Below are 17705 nucleotides of genomic sequence, written 5' to 3' on the forward strand. Positions count from 1 at the left end.
CGAATGAGCTTGCCTGACAAAAAAAATGGGGAGTTCAATATACATACACGTACATATTTTCCCTCCACGCGTTTTATTCTGCTCATTAATAACCCATGGCTTTGGTGATTAAGCCTACAAACCTCGTGGCCATGGCAGTGCTGCTCTACATAGGCACGCCTTTAATCAGCGAGCAACAATTGTCCTTGTCCTTCACTGACAGACATACAGCCCAAGGGATATCTAAACTATTTTGTGGAACCATATTAAATTTTACTTCTTTTTAAACAAACAAACAAACAAAAAATCGCTTCCTATGAGATGCAAGCATATGCGGGCTTTCATATTTTCTGGAGTGAGGGATTAAACACATTCCTGTGGAGGGAGCTGGTAGGAACGTTGGGTTGCTCGGTCAATGGCCAGGGTCAACGGCGGCACCACGTGGTGTATTCCGCAAATATGCCCGTCTGTGAGGGCGCGCACAAGCCGGCGTGAGTAGGTTAAACGTTGAGTTTTATAAGGGCACCACGGGGTGACCAGCCCCTCCTCACCCAGCCTCACCCCTCCCACCCCCCATTCAGCCCCACCCTCCCCACGCAGCCCCTCCCCACCCAGCCCCTCCCCACCCAGCCCCTCCCCACGCAGCCCCTCCCCACCCAGCCCCTCCCCACCCAGCCCCTCCCCACCCAGCCCCTCCTCACCCTTCCCTCTCCACCCAGCCCCACCCCTCCCATTTTTGGATGCACGACGGACGGACGGACCAGGAGGTTCCTACCAGTATTAACTTAATTATCTCATCTATTAATGAGCTCAGATATATCGCGGTAGAGTCTGCAGAACGAACATTTGGGATGGAAAAAAAATCATAATCCAGTTCAGTCGCCTCCTACTGGACATCTGTGAACCTACTGGGCATCTATGAAAAAGAGCTTTATAGCTCATCGGATTCCTCCTGCGGTTTAAATACATTTTCTCGCTATATAAATAAATATTCTGATTCTGAAAGACTCTTATCACTATTTTATCGCTGCTACCATGGTTACTGTTCCCGTTAACTTCACTCATCGATTCCTCCACCCATGTTGAGGTCTTTGTCTCTACGCGACTGTTTCGTCTCATCCACAGTGCGCTAAACCACCACCACCACCACCACCACACTGCAGGTCACCAAAACTCACCCACTCACTCACTCACCCACACACTCACCACACTGCAGGTCACCACACCATCACTTACCCACTCACTCAAAACACTGCAGGTCAGCACAACCCACTCACTCACCCACTCGCTCACCACACTGCTGGTCACGACAGCACATCACTCCACCCACTCACTCACGCACTCACTCACCACACTGCTAATCACGACATCTCATCACTCACCCACCCACTCACCACACTGCTGGTCACCACAACTCATCACTCACCCACACACTCACCACACTGCTGGTCACCACAACTCATCACTCACCCACACACTCACGACACTGCTGGTCACCACAACTCATCACTCACCCACACACTCACCACACTGCTGGTCACCACAACTCATCACTCAACCACGCACTCACCCACCCACTCACCACACTGTAAGTCGCATCCCTTCTCTTTCACGCTGCTCCACTTCGGAATTCCCTCCAATTGTCTCTTTTTCCCAATTTCCTACAACCTTGCTTAATTGTAGAAATGTGTTAATTAATATCCATTCAGACCTTCAACTGTGCCGTTTTGTTGTTGGCTCATTGCGTTTTGATCCTTTGCTCAGCAACTGAGTTGCAATACTGTATTCGAAAAAAAGTTTTGCTGGCTGGCTGGCTGGCTGGCTTCTTGGCTGGCGGGCAAGTGCGTGGTGGGGACGTCACCGTGCACCTCTGTTTGATGACGTCGCCTGTATCCCCGGGTTCGTGCGTCACGCTGACGTCAACACGCCCCCAAAAAGACAAAGATCCCCCGTGTAGCCTGTAACAGACTGCTGGGGCAAGTGCTGTTAGCGAGCAGCACCTATTAAGGCTGGCACGGCACACGGGGGGGTGGGTGGCCAGCACCACGCCTGGCCGCCTTTGTCTCCCCGGTGGCGATGTTTTACACACCACACCAGGTACTCATTTGAGGCTGTGTAGACCCACGGGAGGCCCAGGACCGGTTCAGATAATCGTCACTGGTTGTTGGCCATGAGTGGGAATCGAACTCGGGTAGCCGGGTTCGTAGGGCAGCGTGGCGCTAACCGCTACACTACAGCTCCCCCCCCCCCCCCCCCCCCCAGCCGTGTAGCCCACGCAAATGCGCAGGCAGTGCGAATTGAAAACCAAAATCCCCGCGAAATTCAAAACAATAAAATTGGTCCCACAATTAATTGAGCATAACCACAGGGCAATATCACCCCCTATTGGCAGATTATATCGCTTATGGGCGACCAAAGCACCTTCGCAATAACCTTGCCGCTATATGAGGGCAGCGCGGACACCGCACGTACTCGTCAATATCACCGCATCATTACTACTATTGCGTGATGTTCACGGAATGGGCGATATACATCGTAGTTGTCCCGGTTGTCCGGTTCACCCCGACTGACCCCGTCCCACCCTTGTGCCCCCTCCCCACCTCCCCACAGGTCGAACAGCCCAGATTCGTCATTCCTTGACGACACCCCGCGGCGAGGGATATACAGCGGGGAGCTCAACTGCACCCAGATGCTGCACATCGCTACGCAGGTACGCCACTGCACGCACAAAGACAAAGCTCCCCCGTGTAGCCTTAATAGACTGGTGGAGCAAGTGCTGTTTGCGAGCACCTATGAAGGCGGGCACGGCGCAAGAGGTGGTGGGTGGCCAGCACCACCCCAGGCCGCCTTTGTCTCCCCCAGTGGCGATGTTTACACACCGCGCCAGGTACTTATTTGAGGCTGAGTCGACCTAGGGGGGGGAGGCCCAGGACCGGTTCAGATAATCGTCACCGGTGTTGGCCGTGAGCGGGATTCGAACTCGGGTCTCCGGGTTCGGAGCACGGTGTGCTAACCACTGCGCCACCATACTCTTTGGTTCTCTCGGTAAAGTCACGTAGGTATAAAGTATAAAATAAATTAAATCACGACGTTTCGGACGCAACACAAGCGTCCGTCGTCAGGCGGGACAACCACAGCAAGAAACAATTGCTGAAGTAGGCAAAAGAGCCGCTGATAACAAGGGGTCATATAGACGAGGGAGAGAGGGGAAGGAGGCAAGGATAGAGAGGGTGGGGGTGGAAAAAAAGAACCTGTGGAGCAGGGATAGAGAGGGTGGGGAGGGAAAGAGGTGGCGTGCTACAGGCTCGACATGCACGGCACATTTCCGAGTGATGGGAATGAGCAGGGCTGGGCGTAAGAAACTGGAGATGCAGATGCGAAGGCAAGCTATAAAGCAGCTAGGGTTTTACCTGGTTAATAACATCCTTCCAGTGATTGCTCAATTAGTATCCATCTTCTCGGTTGATAGTTGTCTCTGTTTAAATATCTGGATGGCTTCATGAACAAACCTTTTGCTGCGCTACCGCTCCCTAACGGCACTGCACTCACACACAGACACACAGCTCTCAGGGGGACGTGGAAGAGAGGGGGCAAGTGAAAAATGCATGTCAAGTGGTGCTCAGCGTAAAACATGAACAAAACGAGAAAAGCCACGTGCAACAAATTTATTTTTCACGGACTTGCTTGTTTTTGTTGTTCGCCTTTGAGGTTGAGGCGACGACGTAACGATCTGGCCAAATTTGCGTCGTCGAAACCCACCGCCGCCCTTTTTACACGGGACAAACAAATACAAATGTCGCGGAGTGCAAGTGTGTGACGAGCAAATTGTCGCCGTTGCTATATATTTTTCGGCTCATCGGTGAGCTGAGGAAGGGTTCGGTGTACATAAAGTGACAGTAAAATTTTGGTTGGCCGTGTCGGGTCGGGCATGGTCCTAACGACACAAGCGTGGCCAGATGGGAGTGATGCGTACAATTAATATTCTCTTAGCTCAATGGTCCTGACCCGAAATAAATTGACCGGCGCATTGGCACGGTGGCAAGATGTTAACTGCGTCGCCTCGTATACAGGAGGTCGTGGGTTCGATCCCGACTATGGCGCCTGCTGTATATTCGGAGTTTGCATGTTCTCTCTCTCTCTCTCCCCGTGGTCACGTGGATTTTTCTCTGGGTCCTCTGGGTTTTCTTGTCCACGTTTATAATCGACATCATGCGTTTAGAGCACTTGGCCGACATACATTTCAACGTGATTTAACATCACTTCGTTGTGCTATCACTTGTGGCCAGGTCGCTTTCTGAAAAAGATGCTATATTGCTCCAGTGGGCCTGGTAAAAAAAATGCATGTCAAGTGGGGCTCAGCGTAAAACATGAACAAAACAAAAAAATGGTAAAATAAAACAAATATTTATATATTTTTTTACTTTACTTTTCTCCCTTTCGGTGGGGCCTTGTATGGTTAGGGGAGGCAAGCCCGTTCTCCATATCCCCGTTTTTCATGGCTGGTTTGGCTTGTGCGCGTCACATCTCAATACAAATAAATAGATATAAAATTATATAGTTTTATAGACTGACCGACTGACCCCACCGACTGACCCTGGCTGCCTTGCAGGTGGCGTCGGGGATGGTGTACCTGGCCTCCCAGCGCTTCGTCCACCGTGACCTGGCCACCCGCAACTGCCTGGTGGGAGAGAACATGCTGGTGAAGATCGGCGACTTCGGCATGTCCCGGGACGTCTACAGCACCGACTACTACCGGGTAAGCGGCACCAAACGTGGGTTTTTCCGCGAACCGCGGCGGAGGTCGCCGGCAAATGCGGTGCACGACCGGGGGAAATCCTGCGATGTAACGAAGCTCAAGTCCACGGGCAGCGACCACAAGGCCTTCGTTCCTGTGGCAACGAAACTGTGGAACTCTCTGCCGAAGGCCATCTGTAAAAAAAAGAGCTTTATAGCTCATCGGATTTCTCCGGTATAAATAAATAAAGATTCTAATCCTGATGACTGTGTCAGGGAGTTCGGTTTGACTGGCATCTTCAGGTCCATCTGCCTGAAAATAATTTTATCTTTCAAGACTGTTTTTTTTCTCCAGTCCAAGAACTAACCAGGCTCGAAACTGCTTAGCTTCTGAGATCGGAGGAGATCGTGGGCATTCAGGGTGATGTGGTCGTTGGCGCGAGAAGGCCTTTTCTATTTTAACTTGGAGCCGCTCCTTACCCAGCACAACCCCACATTGTCACCGATGTAAAGCGCCGTGAGATTGTATGAAGGCAACTGTATGTGCTGTTATCAATATTTTTACTCATAATATAATAGGTGACGTATGTACGTGTGTTGAACTTCTTCTGCACCGTACGTAGCCAACCTTGACACCCGGAGGGGACATGGGTAATGGCAGTTCTTCACAGCACATACAACTATCTTTTTGTACTCATGTGCTCTGAAGAAGGGGCATTGCCAGGAACGTCAGCAATTATATATATATTTTTTAATTGAAGGTGTTCTCGATGAATGTGGTGAGTTTTTTTGTTGTCACAATAATAATAATAATAATAATCTCACAGCGCAAAGCCTCGCATTGCGAGCCTCTACCGTATCCTCGTATTTCCAGGCAGTCTCCCATCTGTGCGCTGTGCCAGGCCCAGCCCTTGCTGAGCTTTTGAGATCCGACGAGGTCGGGAACATGCTGGGCGAAATTGGTAAAAGGTGATTTACGAGGTTGGTGTATCACACGAGAGATGGAGTTTGCATAAAGCTATAGACAGTGCCACCTGCAGGGCTGCAGTACAGAAAGTAGGTTGCTGGCCAACCTGAGCAGAGTTTGGGTGCGCTGCCTTGGTACGAGTGAGTTTTCTTTCGTAGCCAGACCTTGTCATCCACGCAGACTCGTTAAGGAATCGGCATCCTATCCCAAGCAGGACCCACTTGGAAATTGGCCTTGAGGCTCAAGGGGAAATGTGATGTGAAGCGCAGCAACTGTCTGGCTTAAACTTAGTTCAAGAGTGAACAAAAAAAAACCCCATTACACGCGTGTATATATATTTTTAAACATAATTTGCACGTACAAATGCTGCCAACTACTAATAGTTGTCTTCCTATTTTTCTTTTTATTACCAATTTTTTTGTTATTTAAAGGAAGCACTTATCATATTCAGCACTTATCATTTGTACTCGCGGGTTTTTTTTTTAATCGGTCCTACACGGAGCCCGGCGATTAAAATCCCAACGGGGTTTGTGCCCGTGGTCTCGCCTGCTATTTGAAAAGCCACATTGGTGGCGGTCGAGGTAGTGATTGCCTAATGCGGTGCTACGGCACGCTGTGGGAGCTCTGTATTCTTTTGCCGTTGTCCGCGGCACTTTTTGGAATTTAAGCACACGTGGCGAGACGTTCACTACCTCGCCTGGTATATATCAGGAGCTATACACGAAGACACTTGAAAATTGCACGTTATGCAAATTATCCAAAATTAACATGATCCAAAGTTTTCCTTTCAAAATCTTAAAATCTAAAATCCGGCATGTATCTTTTTTTTCGAATGACAAAATCATCGCTACAATCCACACATCATATGAACCAACCAAATAAATAAACCGAACATATTCATATTTAACAGAGAGGGGGACATCAGAGAAGACTCATGCACACACATATATAACGTGATTTTCAAACAAAACCCCCTAAAAAAATACCTGAATAAAAATACTGAAACCAACAGGTATTTTTTTTTTCAAAGCCAGCTTATATTCCAAAACTGACGCCACACTACCAATCTTAATGAGTCCAATTTGCGCGGGCATTCTCCGCTTCACTTCGGCTGTGATATATCATCTATTGACATTTTTTGACCTCTGCCTGAATCGCGGCGCCCCGAACAACCAACGCGAGGTGTTTCGCACAATCACACACGGCGGCGGCGGGGAAGGGAAAAAAAATCCGATGCGACCCGCCGTGAGATTATTGGCTCGGAGCGACGAGAGTGCCAATTGCACTCAGACGCAGGAGACGGCGAAATAAAGAAACTCAAGTCACCTTCACGCTCAAGGTCTCCCACTTAACTATTTATTGGGCCCCCGAAGTGCGATGGCTTTGTTCGACCCCACCCCTCCCCTGCCCCACCCCGTCCGGCCCCCGCACGGGCCTCCCCCGTCTTCACGTGGGAAGTCGCCCGTGGCTGGCTCGTGAGAGCGGCGATCGCCAGTAATCGGACCGTCTGGTGCCTTGCTGTCGGTCAGATCGATGGAAGAGAAGGGCACTCTCCTTTGGTGGTGGTGGTGGTGATCTATGCTAATTAAACGCTCTCAAACCTGTGCCACTGTGCCGCTTGCCGAGTACCTGGCTAGCCATCAATTATTCTTCGTCCTCCTCCTCTTCATCCTCCTCTTCGTCCTCCTCTTCGTCCTCCTCTTCATCCTCCTCCTCTTCATCCTCCTCCTCTTCCTCCTCTTCATTGTTCTCCTCTTCGTCCTCCTCCTCTTAGCCCTCCTCCTCCTCTTCATCCTCCTCTTCATCCTCCTCCTCTTCGTCCTCCTCATCTTCCTCCTCTTTGTCCTCCTCCTCTTCATCGTCCTCCTCTTCGTCCTCCTCTTCATCCTCCTCCTCTTCATCCTCCTCCTCTTCGTCCTCCTCTTCGTCCTCCTCCTCTTCATCCTCTTTCTCTTCTTCTTATTCCAGCGACGTGTTTTGCCCAAGCCCACTCCTTCTTCTCACTGTGTTTAACCTGCTCGTGTTATCCAATCCAGGTGGTCCTATGTCTATCTCTCAACGCAACACAATAGCATCACAGTAAATATTTATACCTCCTTGGGCTTATTCCAGCTCCGAAAAAAAAATAGAACATTAGTTTGATTGATGGCCGATAAATGCTCTTGGTAAGGCATATTTATATAGATGTGTACCCATCGTATTGATAAGAGCTCCGATTGAAGTGACCTCCGGGAGTAGATCCGTGACCTCTACACCTGGGGGAATCCTCTGACACAGGGTAGTGCACTGCTGGCTCCCCGAGTTCCAAACGGACGTCTCTTGACACAGGCTCGGATGCACGACGTGAAAGCGATTCATGAAAAAGGGAAACGTGACCTCTGCTGTCCCCACATACTGTACAGTTTGCATGTAATATGTATGTTGTATGTATGTTGTACATATGTCCTGTATGTTGTACTTATTTTGCACCGTACGTAGCCAGCAAATGTAATCGGAGGTGCGGGGGAAGGACAACAATCTAAACACGAAAACGAGTTCTGGAGAAATTATTATTTAAAAGTGCAGCATAGCTCCCAGCGGCTTCCTAATATGGAAAGGAAGAGCGTTCCAGACGGCCGCAGAAGAGGCATCTGGAAGCGATGATGCGGTGACCTCCGTCTTTGTGCCCGTGCAACGCTTCCGCAAGCGAGCCCGAGAATTGACGGCGCCGGGCTGTCAAAACAGCCGAGCAAAAGCCGAGCGTTTGGGGGCTAAGCAATACAAATAAAAAATACGTCCCTGGGCCCCGATGTTTTGAAATGCTGTGGAAAGGGGGGCGATGGGAAGAGGAGAAATTTTAAATCAAACGTCCACGCCAACAAGCCACTCGGCTGATTCATGTTAAAGGGGGGAAATAAAGTAGCGAGCAGATTTTAACGTGAGCGCAAAAGCTTACCCCCCCCTCCCCGGCCATCTCATTCTCTACCCCATCCTCGATTCAAAGTATTAACTTAATTTAAATAAACATTTGCTCACATCAATGTGGGCGAGCATACAACGTACCGAAAACCAAATGGGATCTTTTTTTTTTTCATTTAATCTAATCAAATGAAAATGAAACGCTATAAACAAGGGAGCTTAGCGGCAAACGTTGCCACCGTGCTGGATAATATCCATTCTAATACAGTTGACCTTTGCCTTCACGACCTTCTGCTTTGGATATTTGTCAAGTGTATTATATCGAGCCAATGTATTTCATCATGCTGACATGCGGACTGCGTTAGGTTCAGATCTCATTTGTGAATTCCACGTTGCAATGCCGGCAATTGCACGCGAGACAAAGATCCCCCGTATAGCCGTCAACAGGCTGTAGGGGCAAGTGCTGTTTAGCGAGCAGCGCCTACGAAGGCCAGAACGGCGCACGAGGGGGTGGATGGCCAGCATCACGTCCGGCCGCCTACGTCTTCCTCCTAGCAATGCTTTTACGCATTGCACGAGGTACTCATTTGAAGTTTTGTCGACCTAGGAGAGAAGCACGGGACCGGTTCAGATAATCGTCATTGGTGTTGGTGGCCGTTGGGCGGGCAACGACCTTGGGTCGCTGGTTTTCGTAGCGCTGCGCGCCAACCGCTGCAACCACCGCTCCCCATGCACAGACACACACGTCGCACAAGATAGACGTACAAAGACAAAGATCCCCCGTGTAGCCTACAGAGACTGCTGGTGAGAGCAGCTATTTTAAGCCGGGGGCCAATACCACATACCACACCGGCCGCCTTTGCCTCCTCTTCAATTGGTACCCGTTTAAGACTGAATCGACTTAGGGGAGACCCAGAATCGCGTCTGATATCACTCGTCGCAGATGTTGCCCATGGCCAGAAATCAAACTCAGGGGGCCAAGTTCCAAGTAGGCATACTCACACAGTATAACATTAATGTGTGAAAAAGAGCTTCATAGCTCATCGGATTCCTCCAGTAAAAATTAATATTCAGATTCTCATATTCTGATTCTGACCCGCGCGCACACACGCACGCTCCCTGTCACTTTCTTACTCGCTCTCTCTTCTCTCTCTCTGTGTGTGCCTGCGTGTGTAGGGAGTAGTAGTGTACCGATTAGCGCACTGCGCTACGAACCCGGTGAGCCGGGTTTGATTTCCGCTCACGGCCAACACCCAGTGACGATTATCTGAACCGGTCCTGGGCCTCCCCAGGACCGGTGCAGTGTGTAAACATCGCCACTTGGGAGACAAAGGCGGCCGGGCGTGGTGTTGTCCACCCACACCCTCGTGTGCTACTCGCTAACAGCACTTGCCCCAACAGTCAGTTAGGGCTATACGGGGGGATCTTTGTGTGCCCGTGTACTTCTGCGGTGACGAAGGATTTTTGAAGAGAGGGGATTTAAGAGCCGCGCGTCGCTGTGTAAACTCACCGCGCGGGAGGACAGAGCCCCCTGCGACCTCTGGGGCTTGCGAGCGGCGACACCGCTAACCGTTGCACCGCGGCAGCATCCTCATCGCTTTATGAATGCGGGTAAATGGGGTGCAGACATTATTTACGCTGCAGGGAGGATGAGGAGGAGGAGGGGGGGGGGCGGCGGGCTGAGTGGGAGGAGTGAGTAAAACTAAAACTATTCGACTTAAAACGTTTTTGTTATTTCACCAGATAAAAGAGCGATGCTCGTGTGCTTAAGTAACGTTGGGGATGTCCCCCACCCCCCCCCCCCCAGTCCTCCGCGAGCAACGTAGACATCTGCAGAGTCACCATGCCGCGCGTTCAGAATCACGATATATTTATTAATACTGGGGGAAATCATCAAGTGCTTAAAATCGGGGGAAACCCATGGAAAAATTGCTTGAGAATCTATGCCCACTCACGAACAGCTGCCTACATATACCTTGTGCCGCACAGGGCCTGCTGCCGCTGGAGAGAGGGGGGGGTGGGTCCCCTTGGCCAGATTGCAAATGCAAATCATCCTCATCCTTGCACGAGACTCGATGGCTAATGCAACACCGCTTATCCATGCGTGCACGACGCTTTGCTGCTACTGATGCTGCTGCTGTGACGCGTGTCACTCACAGAGGCCATCAGCCCCCCCCCCCCACGCCTGCTCCACCCCCTCCTTTGCCGAAGGGCTTCGCTTCTTCCACCCCACCGGAACCACGAACCGGGTTTATTTTTTTCCCCGAGTACTTTCCAATTAATTATTGCTGTCAACGATGCAGGTTTTTTTTTTTTTGGGGGAGGGGGGTTCGTTATCTCTTCTCTCTAGCTATTTCCCTAAGGGAGATCAGTCGGGGGGGGGGGGGGTGGGTGGGGGGTGTTGCTGCTGCTGTGGATTTGGGGGAGAAAGGTGGAATTGGGGAGTTGAGACGTGGCTCATCTCGGGGGAAAACTAAGGGCACGTGAGAAGGCCCTCGTCGTGAGCCAGTGTCCTTGTACGAGCTATCAGATACCACGGTCCCATGAATATTTTACGTTAAATAAACTGCTTCGGCGTGCCCCACCCCCCACCACCCACCACTGCCTTCAGTGTGATGAGGCCCTTAAATATTTGATGAGATGGAATTCCAGCAGGGCCTGCCCAAGTGGGGTTTTTTTCTTTCAATAAATAACTGAAGGAACGAAATAGAGCTAAATCACAACCTCGCTTTGTGACAATTACATTTAAAGCGACCACTGCGAAACTGCCAAATTAACCGAAGTTTTATTTTTTTCCGGGAAAATATGTGTATAGATTTTTTTTTATGAAAAAAAAACAACATGCCGTGTCATTTAAATTTATTTAACCAACAGCAATTTTTGCGCCTCAGGTGGCTTTTCGTTTTGTCCAAACAAACGGAAGTTTTGCAGGGTGCAGAGATTTGGGGCTGTGGGTGGCGGGCGGGCGGGCACGTGGTGGTGGTGGTGATGAGACAAGCGGCGTTAAATATATATACGAGGAAGGGGGGCCGTGACTGCGGCAGCAACTCGGGGAAGAATGGAAGAAAAAAAAACACGCCTACGTTTTATTTGACGTTTAGATTCCGTACAACGGATTTTACTCGGCAATTAGTGTCAGAGGTGGTACTTAAAATTGATTTCTACATTCGTGCGATTGAGCATCAGCCTTGATAATCGGAGGCTTGGAGAGGCTTATTATATAACCGGTCTACCCAGACTGCTCCACGTACCTAACCAGACTGCACCACGTACCTACCCCGCCTGATCGATGTACCTACCCAGCATGATCGATGTATCTACCCAGACTGCTCCATGCACCTAGCCAGTCTGATCGATGTGCCTACCCAGTCTGATCGATGTGCCTATCCAGCCTGATCTATGTACCTACACAGCCTGATCGATGTACCTACCTAGCTTGATCGATGTACCTACCCAGCCTACTCCATGTACCTACCCAGTCTGATCGATGTACCTACCCAGCCTGATCGATGTACCTACCCTGCCTGATCGATGTACCTACCTAGCCTGATCGATGTACCGACCCAGCCTGATCGATGTACCTACCCTGCCTGATCGATGTACCTACCCAGACTGCTCCACGTACCTACCCAATCTGCTCCACGTACCTACCCAGCCTGATCGATGTACCTACCCTGCCTGATCGATGTACCTACCCAGACTGCTCCACGTACCTACCCAATCTGCTCCACGTACCTACCCAGCCTGATCGATGTACCTACCCAGCCTGATCGATGTACCTACCCTGCCTGATCGATGTACCTACCTAGCCTGATCGATGTACCGACCCAGCCTGATCGATGTACCTACCCTGCCTGATCGATGTACCTACCCAGACTGCTCCACGTACCTACCCAATCTGCTCCACGTACCTACCCAGCCTGATCGATGTACCTACCCAGCCTGATCAGTGTACCTACCCAGCCTGATCGATGTACCTACCTAGCCTGATCGATGTACCTACCCAGCCTGATCGATGTACCTACCCAGATTGCTACATGAACCTACCCAGACTGCTCCATGCACCTACCCAATCTGATCGATGTACCTACCCAATCTGATTGATGTACCTACCCAGAATGATCAATGTACCGACCCAGCCTGATCGATGTACCTACCCAGCCTGATCGATGTACCTACCCAGACTGCTCGATGCACCTACCCAGCATGATCGATGTACCTACCCAATCTGATCGTTGTACCTACCCAGCCTGATCGATGTACCTATCCAGACTGCTCCATGTACCTACCCAGCCTGATCGATGTACCTACCCAGCCTGATCGATGTACCTACCCTGTCTGCTCCATGTACCTACCTATCCTGATTGATGTACATACCCAGACTGCTCAATGCACCTACCCAGCCTGATCGATGTTCCTACCCAGACTGATCGATGTACCTACCCAGCCTGATCAATGTACCTACCCAGACTGCTCGATGCACCTACCCAGGCTGCTACATGCACCTACCCAGCCTGATCGATGTATCTACCCAGACTGCTCCATGCACCTACCCAGTCTGATTAATGTACCTACCCAGTCTGATCGATGTACCTATACAGCCTGATCGATGTACCTACCCAGCATGATCGATGTACCTACCCAGTCTGATTGATGTACCTACCCAATCTGATCGATGTACCTACCCAGCCTGATCGATATATTTACCCAGACTGCTCCATGCACCTACCCAGTCTGATTGATGTATCTACCCAATCTGATCGATGTACCTATCCAGCCTGATCTATGTACCTACCCAGCTTGATCGATGTACCTACCCAGTCTGATCGATGTACCTACCTAACCTGATCGATGTACCTACCCAGCCTGATCAATGTACCTACCCAGTCTGATCGATATACCTACCTGGCCTGATCGATGTACCTACCCAGCCTGATCGATGTACCTACCCAGCCTGATCGATGTACCTACCCTGTCTGCTCCATGTACCTACCTATCCTGATCGATGTACCTACCCAGACTGCTCCATGCACCTACCCAGGCTGCTACATGCACCTACCCAGCCTGATCGATGTACCTACCCAGCTTGATCGATGTACCTACCCAGACTGCTTGATGCACCTACCCAGCATGATCGATGTACCTACCCAATCTGATCGATGTACCTACCCAGCCTGATCGATGTATCTACCCAGACTGCTCCATGCACCTACCCAGTCTGATCGATGTACCTACCCAGCATGATCGATGTACCTACCCAATCTGATCGATGTACCTACCCAGCCTGATCGATGTATCTACCCAGACTTATCCATGCACCTACCCAGTCTGATTGATTTACCTACCCAATCTGATCGATGTACCTACCCATCCTGATCGATGTACCTATCCAGACTGCTCCATGTACCTACCCAGCCTGATCGATGTACCTACCCAGACTGATCGATGTACCTACTCAGCCTGATCAATGTACCTACCCAGACTGCTCGATGCACCTACCCAGGCTGCTACATGCACCTACCCAGCCTGATCGATGTACCTACCCAGCCTGATCGATGCACCTACCCAGACTGCTCGATGCACCTACCCAGCATGATCGATGTACCTACCCAATATGATCGATGTACCTACCCAGCCTGATCGATGTATCTACCCAGACTTCTCCATGCACCTACCCAGTCTGATTGATGTACCTACCCAGTCTGATCGATGTACCTATCCAGCCTGATCGATGTACCTACCCAGCTTGATCGATGTACCTACCCAGTCTGATCGATGTACCTACCTAACCTGATCGATGTACCTACCCAGCCTGATCAATGTACCTACCCAGTCTGATCGATATACCTACCAAGCCTGATCGATGTACCTACCCAGCCTGATCGATGTACCTACCCAGACTGCTACATGAACCTACCCAGACTGCTCCATGCACCTACCCAATCTGATCGATATACCTACCCAATCTGATCGAAGTACCTACCCAGCCTGATCGATGTATCTACCCAGACTGCTCCATGCACCTACCCAGTCTGATTGATGTACCTACCCAGTCTGATCGATGTACCTATACCCAGCCTGATCGATGTACCTACCCAGCCTGATCGATGTACCTACCCAGTCGACAAGTTGATTATGGCTCTCCATATAATTGTTTTACGTTAAGGATGTGTAGATAACGTCTGTCTGTGTGACATAAGTAAATACTTGTTGTTGTTTGTTGTCGGCCAGTGACTTTCTACTGGTAGGTTAAAGGCCTCCATTGTCTTCCAGACCTTCTTATTGTCCTGAGTCGCTCCTGTGAAGCCGTGACCTCCGAACTCCGTGATGTCATCTCACCGTCTCTCTTCCGCTGCCTTCGCCTCCTTCCTTCTCTCGGCTTCTCACCGTGTCTCTCCTTATCTCCCATGTAATAATAATAACAACAAAAACATAATTTACATTTGTCAAGTGATCACAGTGCGGACAGCGGCAAATAAAACAGAACCTGGAGGGTATACTGACAGAACTCGGCAGGAGTTCAAGGTCAGTTTAAGCACTCGCCTGCTCACTCACTCAGCCACTCACTCACCTCCTCGCTCACTCAGCCACTCACCCACACACTCATAAACTGGCTCATTCAGCCACTCACTCACCTACTCACTCACTCAGCCACTCACTCACCCACTCATCAACTGGCTCACTCACCCACTCACTCACCTACCCGATCACTCAGCCAACCACTCACCCAATGGCTCACTCATCCAGTCACTCACCTCCTCGCTTACTCAGCCACTCACTGACCCACTCACCCACTGGCTCACTCACCCGCTCACACACTGGCTCACTCAGCCACTCACTCACCCACTCACACACTGGCTCACTCAGTCACTCACCCACTCGCTCAGAACCTGCAGGATAAACGCCCAGAACTAGGCGGGGGTTAAAGGGCAATTTGAAGTGGTGAGCTTTCTCGACAGACTTAAATGTAGCTCACGATTCTGATTGTCTCACGAGCAAAGGCAAAGCATTATTCCAAAGCTTGGGAGCTGCATTGGCAAGAAGCCGGTCACCCAAGGAGCGGACCCTTGACCTCGGAGAAGTTAGAAGAAGGCATTCCAAAGATCGCGGGCACCTCGTTGGTGAATAAAGATGGATCAGTTCCTGTAAATACTGCGGGGCTAACGCATTGAGTGCCTTGTAAATACTAGATGTGTGAAATTACGAAAGTCAAACAAAACCACAGCACACTCGATAGGGGCATATGAAACTGAACAGGGTGATGTTATGTTTGTTGGCCAGGATTTATCTGGATAGAGGATTTTTTTACCAGGCCGTTTGACCTTGTTGTGAGATTAGGAGTTGGATTTTATGGGGGAGAATAGTGTTACGGCCTTCGATCTCATTGAGCCGGACTATGGGACTTATAGGGCTCACGTTAAAATTGGCCTCAACCGTGATCATCATCATCGTCGTTATCAGCAGTAGCAACGGCAGCAGCCATGATCAATCCAAAGCTGGATGAACGTCTCCCAAAGCGATAACCATATTTAGTGATCCTGCGAAGTAGCGATCGACCTAGCACTTGCGCACAAGCTGATGTCATCACTCCGTCTCCCTGCTTGACAAACTCTCGGATGCTTTGAGCAAAGGAGACGGAGCGATTAAATCAGTTCGTGTGTGGGTGCCGGGTGGATTATCACATCGCAGGATTGTGATGGGGGGGGAGGGTGGGTCGCTTTGGGGAGACCTTCATCCAGCAGTGGAATGGACATGGCTGATGATGACGATGACGACGACAATGATGATTCTGATAATCGCATCACTCTGTACAATGCAGTAACTGCCCTCGACTTGACGAGGTATTGCCATGCAGTAGCAGGTGGAGCATTCTGGCTAGAATCCTTCTCTTCGTGCGTAAGCATCTGGTTTAACACCTTCGCATGCAAATTATGTCTTCGTCACTACATTATATCTTTATCACCACATTATGTTTTTTCGGGTGTGTTTTTTTTTGCACGTTTCACACAGAACCGTAGCCGCTAATGTGAGGGTGTACAAAAACAGCCGCTTTCCATTTCATCCCTCGCTGCTATTGTTATTACGATTTTCAAATTATTCTCCAAAGGGAACCTTTCTTTTTTGACTTAACGACAAAACACATAAAGGCACCTCCAGCACAGGTAGTGGCCGTTTTGCCTCTCCCCCCTCCCCATTGCTGCGCCGAGTTTGCGAAACGACCGTGATGTTGTGAGCACGGCGAGTCCGGGCTGAGGTCAACCCTCTGTCTTCATCGCCAAATTAACCTCGCCGGCACAGTCGTAATGAGTACTTTATTCCCCATTAAATAAACGAGCAATATTACAATAGGCGATTTGCCACTATGTTGAGCTAATTGATTTAAATGATGGACGCACGCAGGCGTAGGTCTTGGCGCGGATGTGCCGTTCCATGGCCGGCAGCGACGATGTTTGTCGTCGTCATCAGCCATGGCCAATCCACTGCTGGATGAAACTCGCCCTCGGCTGTCGCCGTCACGCAGGGTCATGTGTGGTCACGCGGGGTCACGCGGGTTCACCAGAGTCCCGGAGGGTCACGTGGGAGCACGCGACGCAACGATCCATTATAGCGCTGCACAAGAGCTGATTTGACGGCTCCATCTCCTCTCAGGTGCGGTCTATCTCCTTGGCTGCCACTCGGTCATTAATTCTGACCCATCTGCCATCGTTCCATTTCGAGTAACGTGTCCTGCCCAAGCCCCAGCCCGATAACTTTCAAGGCAATCTATTTTGGCGATGCGTAATCATGTGGGTGGATAATGGGTCGGGTCACAGACATGCGACGGTCGGATATGTGACGTCGTGTTGTGCAGCCAAGTGTGAAGAAGACGGGATTTGTTGAACGTGCACATCTTTCGAATAATATGTTGGTTATCTCGAGTAAATACACTTCTTGTGTAACAATTTATGCATGTATGTTGCACTTCTTTTTCACCATGCGTAGCCAACCGTGCTAATCAGACGTGCTGGGGAAGGACAACACACTAAACACATAAAGCAGTTCGAAAGAAATTCGTTTTTAATCTAGATGATGATTTAAAAGTGCACGACTCACAGTGGCTTCCTAACATCGGAAGGAAGAGCGTTCC

General features: G+C 50.2%; 1 protein-coding gene across 1 annotated transcript in view; it reads left to right on the forward strand.

Moving 5' to 3' along the window:
- The window catches only part of LOC103091785 (BDNF/NT-3 growth factors receptor), a 270811-nt gene that overhangs the window by 205356 nt on the left and 47750 nt on the right, over positions 1-17705 (forward strand). The window contains exons 15-16 of the mRNA XM_076075159.1: positions 2590-2689; positions 4589-4735. Coding sequence (XP_075931274.1) covers positions 2590-2689; positions 4589-4735 — 247 coding nt within the window. The remainder of the gene's footprint in view (positions 1-2589; positions 2690-4588; positions 4736-17705) is intronic.

The sequence above is a fragment of the Petromyzon marinus genome, chromosome 52 (assembly GCF_048934315.1).
Source record: "Petromyzon marinus isolate PM22_M1 ecotype Great Lakes invasive population chromosome 52, UKy_Petmar_22M1.pri1.0, whole genome shotgun sequence".
Classification (NCBI taxonomy): Eukaryota; Metazoa; Chordata; class Hyperoartia; order Petromyzontiformes; family Petromyzontidae; genus Petromyzon; species Petromyzon marinus.